Genomic DNA, 22,302 nt, shown 5'->3' with positions numbered 1-22,302 from the left:
GGGATAAGTAACACTGTTTTTTTTAGTCTATATGTTTGCACAGTAGCAGGTATAAAACCTCTTTTTCTAGCTTCTGTGTGCTCACAGGAGTGTTGACAAAATTAAGTTAAAAACTGCCACAGGGGAGAAGTATGGGGCGGGGGGGACGACGACAAGGAAAGGGACAGGGAAGAGGATTTTGTTCCAAATAGGCAAGATGTTTATTCACATGCAGAAACAGCCACACTGCTTCAGTTCCACCTGTCTGCCTTGCCCAAATAAGGATTAATTTCATAAACACCGATTCAAGCATCTGGCTATAAGTCAGAATTCAACTAACAAATATATGAACGTTAATAATGAAAAAATTTCAGGTTGCACATTATATGAGAAAACATAATGATAGCAAATCCTACTGCCAGTGAAATCATTGGCATAACTTCCATAAATATATATGGAGACAATATCAAACCTTAAGTAATTCCCTAAAATGTATACATAGAAACAAAAGTAACCATTCTAAAAATTACAGAGAATGGCTTTATCTGGAATTTCCATAATTCCTTGCACTATAATGTAGTTGTTGCATTATCTTGTAATAAAATTTGTATTTGCTTAATTAACTGTGACTATAAACAAGTACCTGTGAATAAAGATATCTAGTGTGGTAGATCAGGCATAATTAATATAATGTTCACTAACACGAATAATTTCCATATAAAATACTTCTCAGTAGTTCATATAAAAAAATGCACTTGGCAAAATTCACTTTAATATTTTGTGTTCAGCCCCCAAATCACAATTTCCCTGTCAACTCCTTTTCTCCATATATTTAATTTTCATTTTTACTGGGTAGGATTCTGGGATATCAGTATATAAGCTGAATCAGAAGTAGCATTTTTATTTAAATAAAGCAAATATGAAAAAGATTAAATAATCAATAGGACAATCATAGTTACAAAATGTGAAGTGCTATAAATTAATGAAAATAAAGCAAGCAAGAGTGTAATCCAAAGCCCTCAGAAAAGAACAAATTTTTGGATTGACAACAGAGTTTATAACATATTGAACCAGCATGAATCCAGAAGATGGGTTTTGTCATTTAAGATACCTATGATGTAACAATGAATGGGTTTTCTTTAGAAGTTAATTTTCTAATTTATTTATTTTAAAAGGACATTTATTTAATCTAAATCACAGAACAGCACACAGTATTACCAAAATAAACCAACCCCAAAACCAAACAAAAAACCAAACCAAATGAAAAAAAAATACCTTAGAAGAAATATTCCTGGAACAAAAGCAATTTACTGAGATGGATCACTGCATCAGTAAACTGTTCCCATAACTTTATTTAGAATAGGAACATACTTGAATGAACTACATATCAAGTAATTTATTTACACATACTAGTGTTAAGAAAAATTAAAAATTATTAATTGTATGTAATATTTTAGGCTAAAGGCTAACAAAATATATTTGTAATCCCATTGATAAAAGAGCTCATATTATCATATCTTCTTCAATTTTTTTGTTATACCAATTTGGCAATAATATAGGATATTTAATGAACAAATTCTGCCATCTGTACTGATTATCCTCTTGTCCTGTAGTAATTCTGCGCAGCTAGGATCTAACTGTGGTAAATAGATTTTGGTTCTCATTCTTGTTAAAAATGGTGTTATTTTTAATGCTGATTTTTTTAGTGCACTTTTAACAAAAGCAATCTTCCATATTTAAAAAACTGCCAAAATTCCTAGAATATGTGAGGTATCACTATTAATTTCAACTTACTGGCGTTCTTTTCCATACAGAAACCTTTTAACTAGGCTAAAATGGAAACACATAATGAGCTTTAAAACCACACAGTTTAAAGACATTTCAAAACCAAATGATCTTGTAATAACCTAAGCTTTAAAATGTCAGGCATCCTCAAGGTACACAGTAGACCTTCATTTTATTTATTAAATAATAATAAATTATTTTAGAACAAGCTTTTAAAAAATACTTTTTTCAGTCTTTTTTTGTGCATAGGATTGTGCGTATGTGTCGATATTTATTTGATGATAAATTAAACAACTTCCATTATTCTAAACTAGTAACTGATTACTGGTCCAAATATCTTTTTATTACACACACACACACACACAAAAAAAAAAAAAAAAGGCAAGAGAAAACTTTAAAGAGAATGCTTTTGAAGTCCAAGAAAATAATGACAGCAGTTTACTTTTAACCACTGCATCTTCTTCCTATTGTCAGCCAAGTTCTGAAGAGCTACAACATTTTTATGAATTTAATACTTCGCAACAGATTTAAGATGTTTCATGTCATGTAGTAGTTTTCTTACTTATCATGCAATTATCTAGCTTTCTCACAGTATTACAAAACTGCACCATGTTACAGATACAACTAAGTGATGGCTTTTCTCAACCAGATAGACTCAAAGTACCTGAGAAAATTAATTACTCTTTACTCATTACTACAAATTTATCAGTACTCTTACAAAGCTCCAAGACACCAAGAATTCAGGTATTCTTAATGCTAAACCTGCATATGATAAACTCTGTATATCTGCAGAGCACAAAGGAACAAAAATTTCTAATACTGTGCTCAGGGAAGTAGAGCTATTAGGCAAATTAATATGTGTTAGCAAGTGTTGCATCTCAGTTGAGACTGCTAGTTAAAATTTCAAGACTTTGAATTTTATTATAATTTTGTGGACTAACAGTAATAACCAGAATATATTTATATCTACTTGTTTTTTTCTCAGTTTTACTTAGATACAGAGAATTATGTACTACAACATACACTGAATTTATTATTAGAAATTAAATACATTTTCTCTTTTCTAAGCTACTTATTTTACTTGGTCGATTTTATGCTCCAAACAAACAACTTAGTCTGAATGCTGACAAAAGTAGTCTCCTATACTCTTGAATGGTATATTATCACTCAACAGATTTTTTTAAACTGGAAGCTCTCATTAACACTAATTGTCTCATAACCAAAGCATGTTGCTGCAGTCTTGGAGCTACCTAGGAAGCAGGTTATGACACAGTAGTTCTGTCCTTTGCTCCTGTAATCCATGCAATTTTCAGCTCTGGAGCACTCAAAGTGTGAGAAAAAGACTCTACTTGCTCTGTTACAAAATGCAGGGGCTGGCAAAAACCACCACCACCACCACCACCATTTGAGGGAAGAATAAACCAACTCCTAGTGACTGCTCTCAAAGAGGCCACCCTCACAGTGACAAGCAAAGGGACTAGAGCATGATCCCAAATGTCTTTTATGACATTCACTACTGTGAAAAAGCAAAGACGTCAAGACTGACATGAATGATGATTTCAACAACTGTTCTTTTCCTTCCTATATGCAAAGTTAATTTTAATTAATATTTTTTTCTTCCTTATCCTATTGTTGCATACTATATTTCTTGCTAATGGAGAAAATAAAGAGTAGAGAGAAAAGAGTTGAAAAGGAAATTTGTTTAATGATATAGTGAAATGTAATACAAATAGGGCTGTGCTAGTCCTCATTATTGTATGTGGCGAAAGTAAAACTCCATGCATAATTACTCTGTCATTCAATGACCTTGAAAATACCTGGAGAATACCCTCTTCTCGAGGAATACTCTTCTGTTTTGTATTAATAATTGCAGCATAAGAAAAACAACAAGGTGCTTGGTGACAGCCAGCATGGCTTCACTAAGGGGAAATCCTGCCTGACCAATTTGGTGGCCTTCTATGATGGGGCTACGGAAATGATGGACAAGGGCAGAGCAGTTGACGTCATCTACCTGGACTTGTGCAAAGCCTTCGACACTGTCCCACACAACATCCTTGTCTCTAAATTGGAGGGATATCAGTTTGATGGGTGGACCACTCGGTGGATAAAGAACTGGCTGGATGGCCGCACACCACATCGAGCCGTTGTGGTCAATGGCTCGATGTCCAGCTGGAGACCAGTAACGAGTGGTGTCCCTCAGGGATCAGTGTTGGGACCGGTCTAGTTCAACATCTTTGTCGGTGACGTGGACAGTGGGATTGAGTGCACCCTCAGCAAGTTTGCCAATGACACCAAGCTGTGTGGTTCGGTTGATACGCCGGAGGGAAGGGATGCCATCCAGAGGGACCTTGACACGCTTGTGAGGTGGGCTGATGCCAACCTTACGAAGTTTAACCATGCCAAGTGCAAGGTCCTGCACCTGGGTCGGAGCAATCCCAGGCACAGCTACAGGTTGGGCAGAGAAGAGATTCAGAGCAGCCCTGCAGAGAAGGACTTGGGGGTGTTGGTCAATGAGAAAATGAACATGAGCCGGCAGTCTGTGCTCGCAGCCCAGAAAGCCAACCGTATCCTCATCAAGAGGAGCATGACCAGCAGGTTGAAGGAGGTGATCCTGCCCCTCTACTCTGCTCTCGTGAGACCTCACTTGGAGTATTGTGTGCAGTTCTGGTGTCCTTAACAGAAAAAGGACATGGAACTGTTGGAGCAAGTCCAGAGGAGGGCCACGAGGATGATCAGGGGAGTGGAGCACCTCCCATATGAAGATAGGCTGAGAAAGTTGGGGCTGTTCAGCCTGGAGAAGAAAAGGCTGCGTGGAGACTTCACAGCAGCCTTCCAGTATCTGAGGGGGGCCTACAAGGATGCTGGGGATGGACTATTCATCAGGGACTGTAGTGACAGGACAAGGGGTAACGGGCTAAAAGTTAAAACAGGGGAAGTTTAGAATGGATATAAGAAAGAAATTCTTTACTGTGAGGGTGGTGAGGCACTGGAATGGGTTGCCCAGGGAGGTTGTGAATGTTCCACCCTTGGCGGTGTTCAAGGCCAGGTTGGATGAGGCCTTGGGTGACATGGTTTAGTGTGAGGTGTCCCCTGCCCATGGCAGGGGGGTTGGAACTAGATGATCTTAAGGTCCTTTACAACCCTAACTATTCTATGATTCTATAAATGCATATAAACATAAATGCACTTTACCTCTTGTAAGCAGATTGGCAATGCAAAATAAATGCAAATGAATACAAATGCAGATTTGAAAGGCAAAGTTTGCAGCTTCACCATGAGTCTCATTTATCAGTTATTCATATCCAATATTGAGTTGCATCATTCTTTACTTAAGGAGATTTACCTTTACAAGCCAGATCAGCATGTTAGCTGCAAATTTTTTTGAGAGCATGCCATCATAAAAAGCCTGAAAAGGACCAATTAGGGACTAGCCAGGAATTAATAGAACAGAGGAACACTAAGAGAAATATATTTGGAATAACTGATTCTCCATTTAATTGCTTATTAAAATATTTATTACATATTTCTTGCAATTGAAGTATCTTGCATTTGTTCTTACAGCTTTTCAAGTCTGTGTCTTTAAAATAAGCACAAGAACATAAATCACATTTTACAGTGAGCTTTGACTGTTTGACTAAACGCAATTGCAAACACAGAATTACAAGCTATTGAAAATAAGAGTAATTCTTGTATATTGACAGTGGTTATATCTGCATAACGCTCAGTTGCTTTTAGATATGAACTCATGCTGTGAAGTAAATTGTCTGGGTTTTCTTCACTACTCATGACATTTTTTCACCTTTGACCGTGAAAAGTACACTTCATTCTCCTGATGATTTAGGTCTGCATAAAACCCTGAAATATTTAAACCTACCTTTCCCTTTGCACTTCTTCTCGCTTTCTAGGTTCTCTAATCCATCCATGTAATTTAGTTTAAGGCATTTATTTATAGTCAAACCTTTCCATCCACATGACACTTTTACAGCAAAGATTAAGCTGGATGCAGGCCAAGAATAGTAAAGGAGATAGAATTAGAGGGATGAATAACTTTCTCACATGCAGGTATACACACAAATTTATTTGGATAAAAAGTGGTCTTTTTCTTACCATTTAATAGTAATCTATATTGGTTGTAAATTGCATCCATTCCTTAACATTTTTTTTTTTTTTAATCATATGACATGTTGCAAATTGCATCATGACATTTTATCTGAAGAATTTAATTAAGGACTTTTCATTCATGTTATTTGTATTGCATCTTACATCACTATAGTTGAGTAACTCCTGCATATACATGCAACTCCCATATTCTTGTCATTTCAAAGCTGGTTTAAGCTGAGAAAACTAGTTTCGAATCAAGCTAAACATTCATTTTCTTTTGAAATACAAATCCCATGAGTTTAGGCTTGGCAACAGTATCATTAGTATATTAACTGATATCAGGAATCATCTAGGCTTTTTTTTTTTTTTTTTTTTTTTTTTTTTTACAGTATTATCAATTATTGCATATTGTCAACAGACAATTTCTTAAACCACTAACTTGGTCAATTTGATAAAGTGACATTTTAATATTCTCCATATTGTGCGTCGAATGCTGATGTACAAGCTTGGTATAAAGTGACAACAAATAATGGGGGTTTGGCCTTACATTTTTTTTTAATTCATGTTTTCACTGGCCTTAAACTGCCTGCTTACCAGACTGCTAAATGGAGAACCAGATGCTGACGCTGAATTCAGAACTCAGAAATGTGTTTTGAATTACTTATGGCATCATTTAACATGTACAAAAATCTCTGAAACTTCAGGTATAAATTATATGGGGTTCATATCTCTCAAGAATCCATCTGAAAATTCCCAGTTTAATGGTGAACTATTGTTACACTGGGTAAGTGTTTTAGTAATCAACGGTTACATACTACGATGCTTCAGTACAAAAGAAGCAGGAAGTACAAAACCTATAATGTAAGATATAGTACCTGTGAATTCTAACCCATATATCTATTATGTACACTGGCATGTACATAATTCCCTTTAAGGACATGTGTAGTAAAAAGAGTATTAGTACCAGGCATAACACAGCACAGCAGTTTAAAAACATATCTTGGGTAACAGAAAATAATTTCTCTACTATAATACTACTCTACTATAAGACTTAAATGCATATGAAAATATAGTACAGACAGGACCTTCTTTAAAAATCCCCTCATTTCACAAACAAGCCACTTAATACAAAATTTCCATGTATAGAGAGATTCAAAACTCAAGACAAAGCCCTAACAAGGCTTTGAAGCTGGCCCTGCTGTGACCTGGGGGAGTCTGGAGCAGATGGTCCCTTTCTTTCAGAATTATTCTATGATTTCATGAAGCACATGAAATTTAATGCACTTAGATGAAAAAAATGAACTCAATCTGCTGAGATTTGAATGTGAAATTACAAATAAGTACTTCTTTCAGATTTGATATCCAAATTGTCAAGAACCAGAGAGACAGCAAAAAGTTATGCTGAAATCAAATACTAGCAGCAGTGCTTAAAGTTTGAAAACATCTTCAGCTAAAACTAAAATCATAAACGTAGTGGTCTTCAGTTTGCATAAGATTAAGATGCTGTACACACTTCCTTAGTATGTTTTTTCTTAAAAAAGAATTATTTTCATTTGTTATGCTTGTTTTTCAGATATGCAGCTAAATGCCACTTGTCCATCAATCAATGGATTTCCTTTTCTTGTACAAAGAGTAAATATTTCAACATTTCTTAGGTTTTAATATTTTGCATCCTTTCATTTTGCATTATAATGGAAAGTTGTAAAAACACATGTTAAATAAAGATTTAATCGCTTTCCATACACAGCCTGATTATGCTACCATATGACTTTGAACATTATTGTTTCCTTCCATAGAATATTCAATAAAAAAGCATAAGCATATGTTGATAAAGCATCTCTTGATGTGTCTTGATATTACTGCATGAAATACATTTACAAGAAATGCATTCAATAATTAATCATATATTTGGCATGTAATTTCATAAAGCTTCTGCTTTCTGCCACCCAAAGAAAAATCTCAGATATCAAAAGAGAAAACATACTTGACTATTAAACGTCAAAACGCAAACAGATTCAGAAAAGCATCTCTTACATTAATTTTCTGGTTTGCTTTTTTTTTTTTTTAAAAAAAATACCCCATGCTTTTGGAAATATTTCCATTGTAAAAAACATTTTATGTTAATATCCTACAAATGCTGAACTAAGTCCAGGAATAATTCGCTCAAAGGACTTGAAACTCAATAGAACATCTCCTGAAAAAAACAATACTTAAAGACACTAAAAAAGTCCATACATTTTGTTTTGCTTGGTGTGTTGCATTTCTTTTTTTTTTTTTTTTTTTTTTTGTTGACTGATGTGAAATAAAGTTTTTTGTATTCCTGTTGAAGAAATTTTCAGAGCATGTTTTTTTCACATTTCAAGTACACCTTCACAGTGGTTTAGGTTTGTGTACAACTAAGTCCCTTTTATTATCCTTTTCATTATGAATGCACTATTTGCTGCCTCTGAACCAGAATTACTGATGTTTATAATTCTATTAAGACAAAACAAGAACTCAATTGCTTCACTATTAGAGTTATACCAGTGAATCTCACAGGCTTTTAATAATGCAGGCTTTTTCTTATGAAGTCTGCTGATTACTCAGAAATGGAATAGCAAATCTCTTTTTTTTTTTTTTTTTTTTTTTTTTTAACAAAATCACACAGAAGATTGTGGTAAGTCAATTTTTCCCAGCACAGGTATCTTAGGCCTTCATGCTGGTTTCCTTGTGTCTACAGAGAAAAGCATGGCAAGTGCATTTCACTGATTGTTATGCCCTTCTTGATGGTGCATGGGCAACATCTCACACTCAGGGATTTACCAGCTGTCTTGCTGAAAGGATGCAAATGCTCCTTAGCGAATGAACCTTGCTCCTATTATCTGCGCTTCTGTTACTTCAAGATCAATAGTCTTCTTCACACTACTGACAGGGTTATAAACGTCTGGGTCCTGAGGGCACTGTTAGCCATGACTGTCCCTAACCACCCACCTCCCCTCAGGACTCCGGCCCACAGGGAGCCCCACTGCACCGTGACTGTAAAGTGCAGCTATCCACAGATTTGCAGCTATCCTTCAACAAAACAATTCTCATGTTTATAAGAGCACCTAACAAGTGGAGGAAAAAATCTGGCTACCTTTTGCTCACTGAGCTCTTGGTGAACTATGACAGTGTTGATTATGACTTTTATAGGCTGAAGCTGGTGTATCAGATTTATTGATTGTTCAGTCTCTGTGCTCTCCTTCAATAGCTGCTATCAGCAGACTTTCAAACAATATTTTCTTCATTATAAAAGACAACGAGGAGGTAATAAGGAAACAGATATTCTTGGCTACAGCTCCAAAACTGGAATTTTCTCCTTAATTTGACCTGAAAACAGTTCAAACTAGTACAGTTAGAGTCAAAAGCCACTGTTTTGAGGGATTCCTTGAAGAAATCAGCAGTATCCTTCCTAGACGAAGTGAACTGCAGGCTGATTGAGTAGATTTGCACCGAATCTATTTCATACAGCTTAATTTTTCTGATTAAACTTATCTATATTTACTGGACTATTGCTTACATAACAGTTTTTGTAAGCATCTATTGTATATTTTGCATAAATAAAACCAGACAACTGTGATTCTACTTATAGTTTTTAGACATAATTATTGGGTCATAATAACAAGAAAATTAATGACTTACTAGCCGCAGAGGCAATTTCTTTTAAAAACTTTTTGAAACATCTATCAATCTTTTATTAATACTTTAGTTACAAACTAACTTCTGTACAGATATTTCCACATTTGTTTCATTGAGAAATATAGCTTTCATAAACCTTATGAGTTTATGGCTGTCCTCTGTGACTGTATGAAGACAACTACACTATTCCTTCTGCTCACAGTAGAGAGGGATTGGAAGATGCAGTTTAGTTTTCGCAGTCTCTGTACTGGAAGGCTAACAGTCTTCTAGGCGTAACTTTCTCCTGCATGTAGGTTTTTCTCCCTCTTTCCTTTGAAAAATGGTTTCAGAAGTTGCATATTACCTTCATTGAAGAATAGCAAGAAAGGGCTGCAGTGCTGTTTTAGCACTTTCACGTTAAATCAGTCTGATAAAAGGATATCCTGTGAAATTTCAGCATAGTTTATCATTGGCTGCTGGGGAAAAAATTATGACTCATGCATTATGTATACATCATTACTTGAGATGTGCAAGCAATTAACAGTCCCTGTGTAAACAGCATTTATATTTGAATCTTAGCCATAAACTTGTCCCTAAAATATGAACAGATGAAAAAAAGTGATTTTGTTTCCATTAAGGAATATTGACCAGGTATGGAAATTATGATGACACAACTACAAATCATAATACAGAATACTGATTGTGTGTAGCCTAACATCTTCCTCACTCAGTTGAGAAGATGTTGAGGCACAGAGGGGAAGTGGTTCTTAGTTACCAAAGCAAGATGAGAAACTATCTGAAAAACATGCAATTTCTATTATCATTCAAAAGACTTAAAAGTATCCTAAAGGTCTCAAAAAGCATAAAGAAAAATTAAAAGCTTTCCACTAAGAAAAGCCTCTTTAAAATTTTTTTCACGAACTGCAAGTAGGGAGTTAGAAGAGGATATCTCAATGTTATCCTACCTTGACACTCTAAGTAGGCTAAAACATAAATGGAGAGGAGATTAATCAGATGTTTCAGAAAACTTACTGGAAACAAGCAAAGACTGGTATTTTTTTCAGAAAGATTCCAGCTACATTTAGCAGTATTTTCATTTTAATAAAGGTCACTAGGAGTGTTTTTTGACATCTTCAACTGCAAAGACTTTGTTCTGGGCTGTTCAGTATGTGTTCTGGTAGCGTATCTTATTTTTCTGGTTTGGCCCTATAGCACCTCACAAATAAAACAAGTTTTTAACTCATTACAGAATACATGCAAGAACTTCCAATAAATGCGACTGTGTCCCTTTTGATTTCTCTATCAAATTAAGTAGTATAGCACCAACATTTACAAAACCAAGATGGCTCTTTCTTAGCAAATATTTGAAATTCTGAAATAGTTTTCGATTTCTAAAGCAGTTCAGAGATAAGAGAAACAAATTATATACAATCTCAATCTTTCTAAACAGGGGTATGCGGATAGAGATTTCAGAAAACATCATTAATTAAATATGGATGTAGCATTAATTTTTAATACTGTCCAATGTCCTCTCAGTAAAGTTTACCTTCCCAATATTTAACTATTACTAAGTATATCTAGATGGAGACCAAGACGACTTTTCAGTTTGTTTTCATATTTACTAGGTTTTGTCATAACTCAGAGTAGTCTTTGGTAATACATTCTATTCAGAGGTACCTTTAAGATGTTCAAAACCAGTGTGACCTATTTTGTTTTTTCAGCAAAACTCTCAGTGGTATAGTTGGGGGACAATGAAATGAAGAGGAAAATATGTGGTTGAAAGAAGGCAAACCCCCTGAAAATTTCTAAGTGAGAAAGGAGAATAAACTACAAAAAGGCAGATTGGAAAAAGGAAGACATAGGGAAACAACATGGCAGCATTTAGAGCCTTTTTCTCAAAGAAGCTGTATATTCAATTTTACTAGGAATGGCAGCAGAGATCCTAAATACCCACAATCTACTTCACAGTGGTATTGTCTTCATGAGAATTGCAGGGTTTTGTACCTGCCATTTTACTCTGTTTTTCAGAATAAATTACAATTCAAACAGTTATTGTACTAAAATAGTTCCAAGAAGATCAAATCATGTTATACAGAAACCTTCAAAATTAACTGTTTACAACATAAAAGCATGTAATACTACAAGAATGTTTCTAAATCAATGTGAACTTTCGAAGGAAGCTCCAGCCAACTCTAATAACAACAGTCTGTCAAGTTATACATCTTTCCCTAATGTAATCAATTAATCTTCTCATAAACTTCACACTAACAGAAATAATAGAAAATAAAGTTTTATGGGAAGCAAGGTAAATACACTTTTCTACAAAGTTAACACAGAACTTTTTTTTTTGTTGTTCTGGCTTTACATTTAAATTATGCATCTGTATGATTGCACTCTGTAGCCACTGGGCTTGGTCTCATTTGAGTACACTGCACCCTATTACTCGGAATGGTCACTCCATTTTTTGTATTTGGTATAGTGTAGTTCCCATCAGAGAAAGTTATTGCCCATCTGCTGAAGGAAACAGCTATGACAAAAAAGTGTCAAACTTGTTCTGAAACAGCATGAAAAAAAGGGAAGAGGTAGACTAATGTTCATTGATGTGTATGCCCTGCAACTGGAGGAAACACACTGTCTTCTTTAGATCTTCTAGTATTGAAAGAAAAACTAGCTTACTGGACTAAAATTAATGCTACTATGTTTTACAGTATTACATTTATACACACAGTTTCTGTGTTTGGTTAAGAAAAACAGAAGATAAGAAGTCTTTCTTTGAATATATGTTAACTACATGTTCATCATATGTTTCTTTAAAATACTTCCATAATTTGGAACATGGTCTGCATTTTTGTGTGTGGGATATGGGTTGCAAAAGGTAAAGAAATAACACACATTAGATCATATGCTATGCTATATTTTTTCTCCCATCACTGTGCTGACAGCTGCAAAACTATCATTCACCTCCTGCTATATAAATCAGAAGACAGTTGGGATTGCTTTAACTTGCAGTGCCTGTTAAAAAAATTGAAGGGTAAATATGGATGCAAGGAAATGAGGATCTGCTGAATGTATTATGTTAACATGGCTCTATGTAAACATTCCACCTCAGCATTTATTTCTTGTGTACTTACTTTGAACTCCATGGGAGCGAACTATTTTCCATGTTTCTGAGGCTACCTCTTTTATATCCACTTGGTAATGATGAATGGGCACACCTCCATGTGAATCTGGCTTATTGAACAAAACTTTGGCAGTAGTTTGTGATAACTCTAAAACTCGTACTCCATAAGGATTTGATGGCACATCTAAAAAATTACAAACATTAATTTAATAATCAGCAGCAACCAGACAGACCTAAACAGTTGATAATTTACCCCAGTTTCCTTACCTCTTAAAATGTGAAAAAATAAATCTACAATATGATGTCATAATGTTTAAATTAGATAAAGAGCTTAAGCTTTTTGAGAGCTGAAAGAAAACCACATCTATTTTCTTGTATGATAGAATTATGCAAAACCACTTTCAATTTCTGCCTTTGTTTTATAATACAATCTTTTTTAATAGTTAATTTCATCATAAGGAAATGTAAGAGATGAATTTGTTTACTGTACAATTATGTGAAAGAGAATAACAAACTTTAAATCCAATTTAACAAGAGTAACAGTTATGGCTAAATACGTCATTCAGAGTCTGAATTCTTCTAAATAAGATTAAGACAAAAATGTACAAATTTTTATGAAACTCTGAAATACAGGTGACAACATGAATCCTTTTTTTTTTTTTTCAGAAGACGGGATTCCAAGCTACTAGAAAGGAATATAAATGGAAGGTTTCTATTCTCTTTTCTGTTTAAGAAATAATCTATGTTATAGGTTGAAAGAAACATTTTATTTGAAATCAAGTACGTGTCTTTCAACATAGAAAAGAACTATGAAAATAAAGCAGGTGTCTGTACGCGTTGAGATGCTAAATATGAAACAAAAGCAAAGAAATAACCTTGGGAGCAGTACATCTTTAAAAAGAGAAACATCATGTTACTTTTACAACGTAAGACGAAACACATGGAAGACTAAAGACTAACTTTTCTAATTGTCCTACATTTTAAAGTGTAATAACTATAAAAAATTTAAAATACTAGGAAGAATTTTAGTTCTGCAGACAGAATACCAGGGATCTGAAACACCATTAAAAATTTCTTTTCTGATATACCTGACAATTTTGTTTCATACCTGCTTGCATGTTTGGCATTACTTTTGTCTGCATGGTATGGAAGATATTTTTATAAGGACATGTAAGAATTTGAGCCAAAGCCTATCAGTTGGTTAGTGGGTACTGAATTATTTACATAAAATGCAGTCTTTATTCAAGGGCTGTCAGAGAGTTGGGAATACACAGAGAATCAGTATGAGCTTCACCCAATATTGTACGTGAATGAAAATGAGCCAAAAAATGTTAATAAAATATTTAAGAATGGATATAAGGACATATTCAGCCACAAATTCTCAGGAAAAGGGCACCTTCCACAGCTACTGTAAAGGGGCTGATCTGTATAACCTTTTAATATCAGGCACCTAATTTTTTCCAGTTGTCAGAGTGTATTAATGCTAGTATCATACCTCTTATAGTCACCATTTCTGAACACAGGTCTCCTAAAACTTCTAGTACTTGGTGCTTATCAGGTTAAAACCAGCATAGATTTATTTACATGGATGAATAATTTTAGTATTATTTACTTAAAGACCCAACTATATCAATCTATGACATTAAAGTTTTGAGTAGAATGCAAATCTCTGCTTGAGGGGTACAAACCCTCCAATCCTATCTTATTTCAGGAAACATTCATTTCATCAGGATATCTAATGTTGAAGAAACAGTTATGAGTTGCTTGCTGCATAAGCACTGATCCCAAAATCAGAGAACGAGGATTAGAACCAGCCTGTGACTCCTTTCCTGCAGGTTCTCATTATAGCTGAGAGCAATTTTATTCTTTTTCTCTGATAGCCACAGTACCTTAAGCACTATTCTTTCTCTTCCTAGCTCAAACGACTGTTCTGACAGAAGTGGGAAAAATACAGCATAAGAATGCCAGCAAAAGCAATCCAGGATAGCCGAAGTGAAGCAGCATATCACTGTATGAATGATGTGGATACCAGTCACTTGGGAAGATTATAGTTCAGCAGTACTGAAGATAAATGCTGTTTGGATTTAACTGCAAGCTGAAAGCTGCTGTGGATACCTATAATATTAGAAATAGTTTCCAAACACTTTTATTTCTCTTCTGTTAACAGATTTCAATACGAAAGAAAAAGTTTTGATTAAGGTTGAATGAATATTTGATTACACTCAGGGTATTTTTATATTAGTTTTTGTATGCTCTTTTTATAAGACAATTACTGTTACTTCAGTTTCAATCAGAACAATTATTTGATCAATGGTATGAAACAGAAGTGTGTTATTTACATATACAATTTGTTCTTGACTTTCATAATGTTCAGGAGATCACTTTTCCTTGTGTCTTTATGTTTGCGTAAGATTAACTGTAACTAACATGGCATAGGGAAGAAGACATTCTTCAAGAAGAACTTTATGTTCTCTACTGCAGATTCAAGTATAGTTTCTGACAAATAAAGATATGATTCCATTTGGTAACAAGCATAAAATGAAGATTCTGTGAAAAGCCAGTAAAATACTTTGCCTAACTAGCACAATACAATATGCTTAAAACTCATTTAAGTGTGAAGTACATCCACAATACTATTTTAAGTACGCATCCCACAATACAAACAACCCAAGCATGTAGGTAACTTTTATGCAGTTTTCAGAGTTGAACTATATAACTTTTTAAGAGTGAATTTAACTGAAGAAAATACAACAGGAGATACATTCCTAGTCAGAATCAGTAACAAATACTAGCAGTTCCATAAAGATAGAATAAAATACCTACTATCTTTTTCAGGCTAGACAAATCTAGAATTTTTTTCCCAAAGATCATAAGCAACATAATTAACTGAATTTAATTCTGTAGTTCTCTAATGAGTATGAATTTGATCATGCAAAGTAAACAGCCCTCTGGTCCTGATCTAGATAAATATTTCAGCATTTGAGCTTTTCCCTGTCGGCTGAAATTATCTGGAGCATCGCCATGATTTTTATGTTAGAATTGCAAGGCTTTTGGCTCAATGTTTATCAGGAGTGAAGATTAATTTGTAAAGTTGTGTACTCTGAATTCTGCATCTGGAAGGATAGAACTGTGGGTGCTTCTTGTTCTTTTCTTCTAAGACTAATCAAATGAATATTATAGTTCAGCTGTAGGCACTGATAACCCTTTATATGCTTTTATGGATATAAGTTGAAGGACTATATAGTAAAGAAAGTAGGGGCTTTCTTTATTATGATCTAAAGATCACCTAGTGATGGCACAGATTCCGATAACACTTTCTCAGAAGTTCCACTGCTATCTTTGTTGTCAATTACACTTCTGTCAAAACAAGGGATAATTCCTTAAAAGCGCACCCTTTAAATTAAAATAAGTCATTAAAAGAAACAAGTGTGAGACACTTAGTCAACTTCATCTTCTTTCCACAGCGTCTATTCTTCTGTTCAGTAAGTGACTGCATTCACATACGATGTTAAGGAATCCCTTAAAAAATAAAACAAAAACAATCCCCAAAGAATAACTTGATGTATTTTATATTCGGCACATAAAGCTGGTTAGCACGGATGAAGTTTGTGATACATTGGCCTAAATTAAGTAGTACTGGTTTGGTTCCAAAAATATTAGTGCAGCTGATAGAGACGTACACAAAAAATTATGACTATATCTTTATCTCCACTGATATGTAAGCACTCTTTCAAGTCTAGTACTATGATTACTCAACTCATTCAATAAATGACCACCATTCTGAATTTTCTTTTCAAGCTATTTTTGCTGATAGTTTTATGGAAGAAAATTTTCCTTCTGAGAGTATAGCAGTCCTGGTGTAAATTGGGAAAAGGAAGTGAAATGTGAGAGTAGGTAGTGGGGTCAGAGATTCATCTTCCAATTAGCTCTTGTCTCCCGTGTTGTGTCGATATGTTCCTAGTGCAGTTTTGCAGCTTTTCCTGTCTCTGTATATCTGGCATATAGATATTGGCTGAAAGCAACTATGTCTAAATGCTGAATGTAAGTAGTATCTGGAGCAGGGTAGGGAAAGAGATGGGGCTACAGACTAGACCTTTGGAGTCAAAAATCTCCATGAAATAGTACATGCTTATGCTTCCTTACAATTGAGAAAAATTTCAATATTAATTCTACAGGTTAGCCTCATAGCTAATTTTTAAACTATGTTCACTGTCTATTAATACGATTTCTGCCAGCAGTTGATCCTGTTAACACTTAGCCACTTTAAGTCTGTGTTGAGTGCAGTTCCAGGCATGATATTATAAGATCAGAATCTCAACCTTCATTAAAAATGAAAGTATATTCTACGTGCAAAGACTGAAAAAAGACTGAGGTAAAAAGGTGAGTCAGACTGTTTATCTGAACTTTTAACCCCTTTGCCATCCCAGAATAGAAGAAGGGGAAAGCAAAATCTGAGTAAGTCCGTGAGATGTAGAAGTGAATCGGGATTTATATTCTAGGATCTCTGGATTCGGTCCTGCTGTACACTGCTATGTGCAAAATAAACATTAATATTTAAAGAAAATATTTACTTGAAAAGTCAAGTTTATCTATAAAAAAACATTTAAAATAACAGAAAGGAAAAATGCTTTGCTAGTTAATATCATCTTTCTGAATACTGATATTTCACAAAATATGACTAAGCTACAGCTGGGCAAATCTAGGAATATCTGTGCTCATCTTAGGCTTTGAAAGCCATTGGGATAATCTGCCAAGCTCACCTGGCTTGCCAAAGCCTAAGCCTGTCACAGAGAAAAAACAGAGCATAAGAAGGCTTCTAGAAGTTGTGATTGTGATGTGAAGTAATAAATTTGCAGTGGCAAGAAATGAAAAAGACTGGTTCTTTTCACATTCTACATGTTAGTTATAAAGCAATTTAAATGCTTAAGCAATGAAAAAAGGAGGATGTCAACCATATGGTATTTTCAAGAGTTGATCACCACAAGTCAGGTGATTAAAATGTGATTAACCTTTTAAAAAGCACAGAAGTTTCTCAGCATTTACCAGTAAAGGCCAGCACCTTTCAGTGTGAAAACTTAGTCTGCAATTCTTCAATTGTTTTGAAAGGTTTAAAGTGTCTGGAATTCAGGCTGATCCAGTAGGTCTGTATAATTTAAGTGAACAGGTATAGTTTTCTTGCCATATAACATGGTATGGTTGCAAATCGTGTCTAAATTCTGAAAGAAAACTTTTTCTATCGTTGGTAAGTCTAATTTCTTAAGAAGGGCAACAGAAATAAAGATAATGGCATTGTGACAGTACGATTACATTTTAACTTGTAGTAAATTAAAAAAAAGGGTAGTTTGATTCTGCTGAAAACTAGCAAAGCAGAAAAATAGAACAAAACATGACGCAACAAGTCATTCCTGCAGAATTTTAAGAGGAAACTATTCAGTAAAATGACAATTATTTGTAAAATTTATCGTACCAGCAGACTTTGCCTAATACTGTCTCCAAGCTAGAACTATTATTTATTTTTCCTGACAGAACCATTGTGAAAGTATGCTATGCCCCAGCATTAGTACTTACAGTCAAAGACAGAAGGAAATCTGTCTGTATTGAAATGCATGAAAAAGTTTTATGGGCTTTAATATGGAACCTATCAATCATTAGGGCTTCCTAATCTACCAAAGTGAAGCAACAAAGATAGTAAAACTAGAAAGAAAGCTGCATTTGACATTTTATATCTGTAATTATTGTGGTGGCTTTATCCTCCATCTCCCTGGTTGCTTTTTATTTCCAGCTTATTCTAGCTTAAGTGCAAAACTTGTAGCAGTGAACTACATTTGTTATTTGCAGGTTTTTATTTTTTAAAAAAGTCTATTTAGATGCAAATGCTAACAATGTAAATCTTTCAGAATACTGAATATTATGCATTACAATCCTGTAAGTAGTGCCTAGCATAATGGAGCCTGACACACCTAGCCCCACATAAATTCTACACTACAAAGTTAAGGATACATATTAATTTCATGTCATTATATAGAATGTCTATATATAGCTCATGCTTTTCATAATAACTTCCCATAATTCTTTATTCATCACACACTCACTAAACATACCCTGACTTACCTTTTCATAATTCCAATACTTTTTTAAGTATTCATCAAGCTTTCTGAAGAACTGAAAAAATGCTACACAGTTGCAATAGTAGAAAATAGTAAGCTGTTTGAAAACTGCATCAGTAACATTTCTGTTATATTAAAAAGCAAAAAAAAAAAAAAAAAAATACAGCTTGCATGGAGTTATTTGCTCCTTCTTGAATTATCAGGGCTCTCATGTGAGAATTTGCTGAAGTACAATACATAATCAAAATATTGTGTTCTTTTCCAATTAATAATGGAAAATACTTTTTATTAAAATTGATTATTAGAATAATCATCATGCAGTATCATGCACTGCAATGTTCTGGATACTGTTTCGCAAATCTAAGAGAAATATCATCAGATACTATATGTGCTGAGATGCTCTTGTAAGTACATACAGCTTTATGAAAAAACAGTGCACAGCAAAACCCAAACCTGAGTTTCTCTGCTTTCATTGGCATTACTGTTCAATTTTCCCATTTTTTTTCTGTCCTGAGAGGTAAGACACCAGAGAGATGCAAGTGGGGTTTTTCCTTCCCATTCCTATCCTGATTTTAAGACTGTTTTCTAGTGGCAAGTCTTCTGCCTTCCAGACTAAGAAATTGAGAAATTATTCTGGCAGATTTCACACTGTATTTACACTGCTTTTCCCTTCCATTGAAGTGTCACACATAACAAATCCTAGAGATGATACTCTGGAGACAAGTGTAGCACCTAGCCCAGCAGGACAGGCAGAATCACTGCTGCTGTTGAATTTACAGATACACATGTTAACCTAAAGAGACAGCATGCTACTGAAGAGAAATAGATGTAACTGACTAAAAGCAGAGGGTTATGTACAGTCCTTATGTTTGATGAATTTAATGTAATTCTGCAAATTGCATGCCAGCCACAAATCTTTATATAATCATGCCCTGAGATTTTCTAGAGAGCTAAATCTACTTCCTAAATTAAATGATGACAGAAGTAATATACACATAATAGATGTAGTTTACCTGTTCAAATCAGTGCTAACTTCCTGTATGTCTTGAGATTTCTTAATTATAGACAGAATAGAAATTAATAATGGAATAGAAATTAGTTGGCTTTCCTTAAAATTTAGAGCATTTCTCTTACTATGTCAATTTTGAACATCACAGAAGAGTATTCACTTTTCATATTTAATGCCATATGTAGTACTGATGAGCTGCTCATCAGTACTGATGAGTCAAAATTTTAGCTCTGTTATGGAAACTCAATTGTTCAAGTAATTCCACTGAAATAAATGGGATCAACCAGTTAAATAATCATGAACATGATTGAAGATTCTACAAACTGTTCACTTTTGGAATTTCTTTTCACAAAAAATAAAATTATTCTAGGTATGACTAAAAGTGTGTGGATCCTTATATTGGGGAGAGATTTGTAAAACAGAAAGTAAAGAATGTATTGTATGAAATCAGAACTTAGCTAGGGCTAGGGATGGTTACATGCAAGAGAAAAAGGTAATATATTTCTCATTAGTCACATGTAGCTATGAAAAGATTAACAATACAGGTAATATCCTTCAAAAGTTCTAAAATTAAGGGGAATGGGTCTTCTGGATAATGTAAAATTGTAGCACATAGAAATCTGTTTTGTCAATAAAACCCCACATTTTCCTATGTTAGGAAGCTCAGCACTTTTGATCACTGTTCAAAGACAAAAAAATAGTGTAGTATTAATGGTGAAAGTGTGTGCCAGTAATCCCTCCTTTAGAGGTAATGAGAAAAATTTTACATGCTGTGTACAACTAAGAAATTTCTTAATAAACAACTATTCTTTATAACTCCTGAGAAACCAAAAGAAAATAATCACCCTATTGAGGAAAACTATAAAAATTAAAACACCAGGCTGAGTAAGAAAGCCTACCTATGACTGGAAGTGCACATTTCAGCAAAGAACCCCCAAAAGTCCTCCCATCAGGGCTCCAAAGAGATTATTTTATTATTAAAAAAAATAAAATAACCAAAAGTTACAGCTGAAACACTGAAGAGCATAAAAAATATACAACTTCCCTTTTTTTTTTCTTTTTTTAAATATACAAGACTTTGTTTCTATCTGTCTCCATCAATAAGTATCAGTCAATCTGGCAGTATGGTATGACCTGACAGTTACATGATGAAAATAGTCTGTAACAATGCATCACAAGGGGTGTATACCTTTCAGTATGGCTGTACCTTTGGTACTACAAACTGCATTATTACTCCATAGTTGTCATTAAAACTGGAACAATTTGCATCGTCTATGTTGATAACAAATGTTGGAAGACCTCAAAGCTTGCTCAACAAGAATTAGTCCATTCCACAAGAAAATATACCTGAAAGGAATACTAAGAAACTCTCATTTGCTCTCAGTGAACAATTATTTCTGTCAAAGAACAAACATACAATCATATTTTTATATTTTCCTGAACAACTATAGATGGACCTAAAAATATTCAGAAATTCTGTAACAGTTGGTTGTAGAATATGTCACAACTTAAATTTAAACCTAGCATTCCGGATCAAAATCAGCTTTTAAATAACTAAGAGTGCAAATGAAGACAAGAAGTATTTGAACCATTTGACATCCTTGGTTTATCAAGAAAATACCAGGGAGAAAAAGGAAAAAAGTCTTTCCAAATTCTTTCTTATTTTTACTGCCTGCAAACCATATCTCTCCACTGAAGTAATGAAAATACAGTTATAAATGTAGGATGTAGTAAGGGCAAAGGAAAAAAGTTACTAATTTATTTCTTCCCATATCCGAAGACCTTACAATTAAAAACAAAGAAGATTCATATTCAGAGGGAAATGGTTTATTTTACTTTATAGTGCAGCTCAACTTCCAGAGAAATAAAATAGAAAAGTTTCTTTGAACTTAATTTTGATTAAAATAGGAAAAATACTTAAGGGAACAACTTTATACTTACCAGCTTGACCAAGTGTATACTCCTGATATCTTGTTCCTATTCTGTTTGTGGCTGTACAATTATACCGTCCAAAATCACTGTCAGATGTGGGAGCAATCTTTAAAATGAATATAGTTTGTAAATATTGGTTTCTAATTAAATATCAGAGTTTAAAAAAAAATCAGAATGAAAAATGGGGACATTGCTCAATTTTATAATTTTACTTTTAAACAAGAAAAAAATCTAATAGACTTTGTATTTTTTTATACTGCTATTTGCACAAACTGATATTTTGACTGAAATAGGCAATTAAAGGTATGAAAATTGTCGATTCCTATAGGTGCTGCAAGAATAATATTTTCCTTTTTATTATCTGCAGGATTCACGATACACCGGGGGGGTGTGGGGAGGAGAAAGTAGATGTAACGGAATGTAGCTCAACTGTAAATTCAGTTGAGTAAGGATTTATGACAGAAGAAATCATGGATAACATAGGGAGGTAATGCCTCACTGGAATCTAGCTTACCTGACCAACTCTTCAGGTGACAGTAGAATGGGAAAGCCACAGACTGTGAAGCATATTTTATGTTGTTAAGGTTACTTAACAACATTGGGTTAAACAAAACCCTAAAGATGACCTTCAA

The 22,302-nt window shown here is 34.2% G+C and overlaps 1 protein-coding gene across 2 annotated transcripts in view; it reads right to left on the bottom strand.

Annotated features, from left to right (window-relative positions):
* The window catches only part of NCAM2 (neural cell adhesion molecule 2), a gene marked incomplete at both ends in the record, with an annotated part of 278,388 nt that overhangs the window by 49,881 nt on the left and 206,205 nt on the right, over positions 1–22,302 (bottom strand). For both annotated transcript variants that reach the window (XM_080614205.1, XM_080614206.1), the window contains 2 exons: positions 12,633–12,806; positions 21,680–21,776. In XM_080614205.1, coding sequence (XP_080470331.1) covers positions 12,633–12,806; positions 21,680–21,776 — 271 coding nt within the window. The remainder of the gene's footprint in view (positions 1–12,632; positions 12,807–21,679; positions 21,777–22,302) is intronic.

Source organism: Psittacula echo (assembly GCF_963264785.1).
Source record: "Psittacula echo genome assembly, chromosome: 3".
NCBI lineage: Eukaryota > Metazoa > Chordata > Aves > Psittaciformes > Psittacidae > Psittacula > Psittacula echo.
Note: the sequence above shows the minus strand (reverse complement) of the source record. Positions and strands in the feature narration are given on the sequence as shown.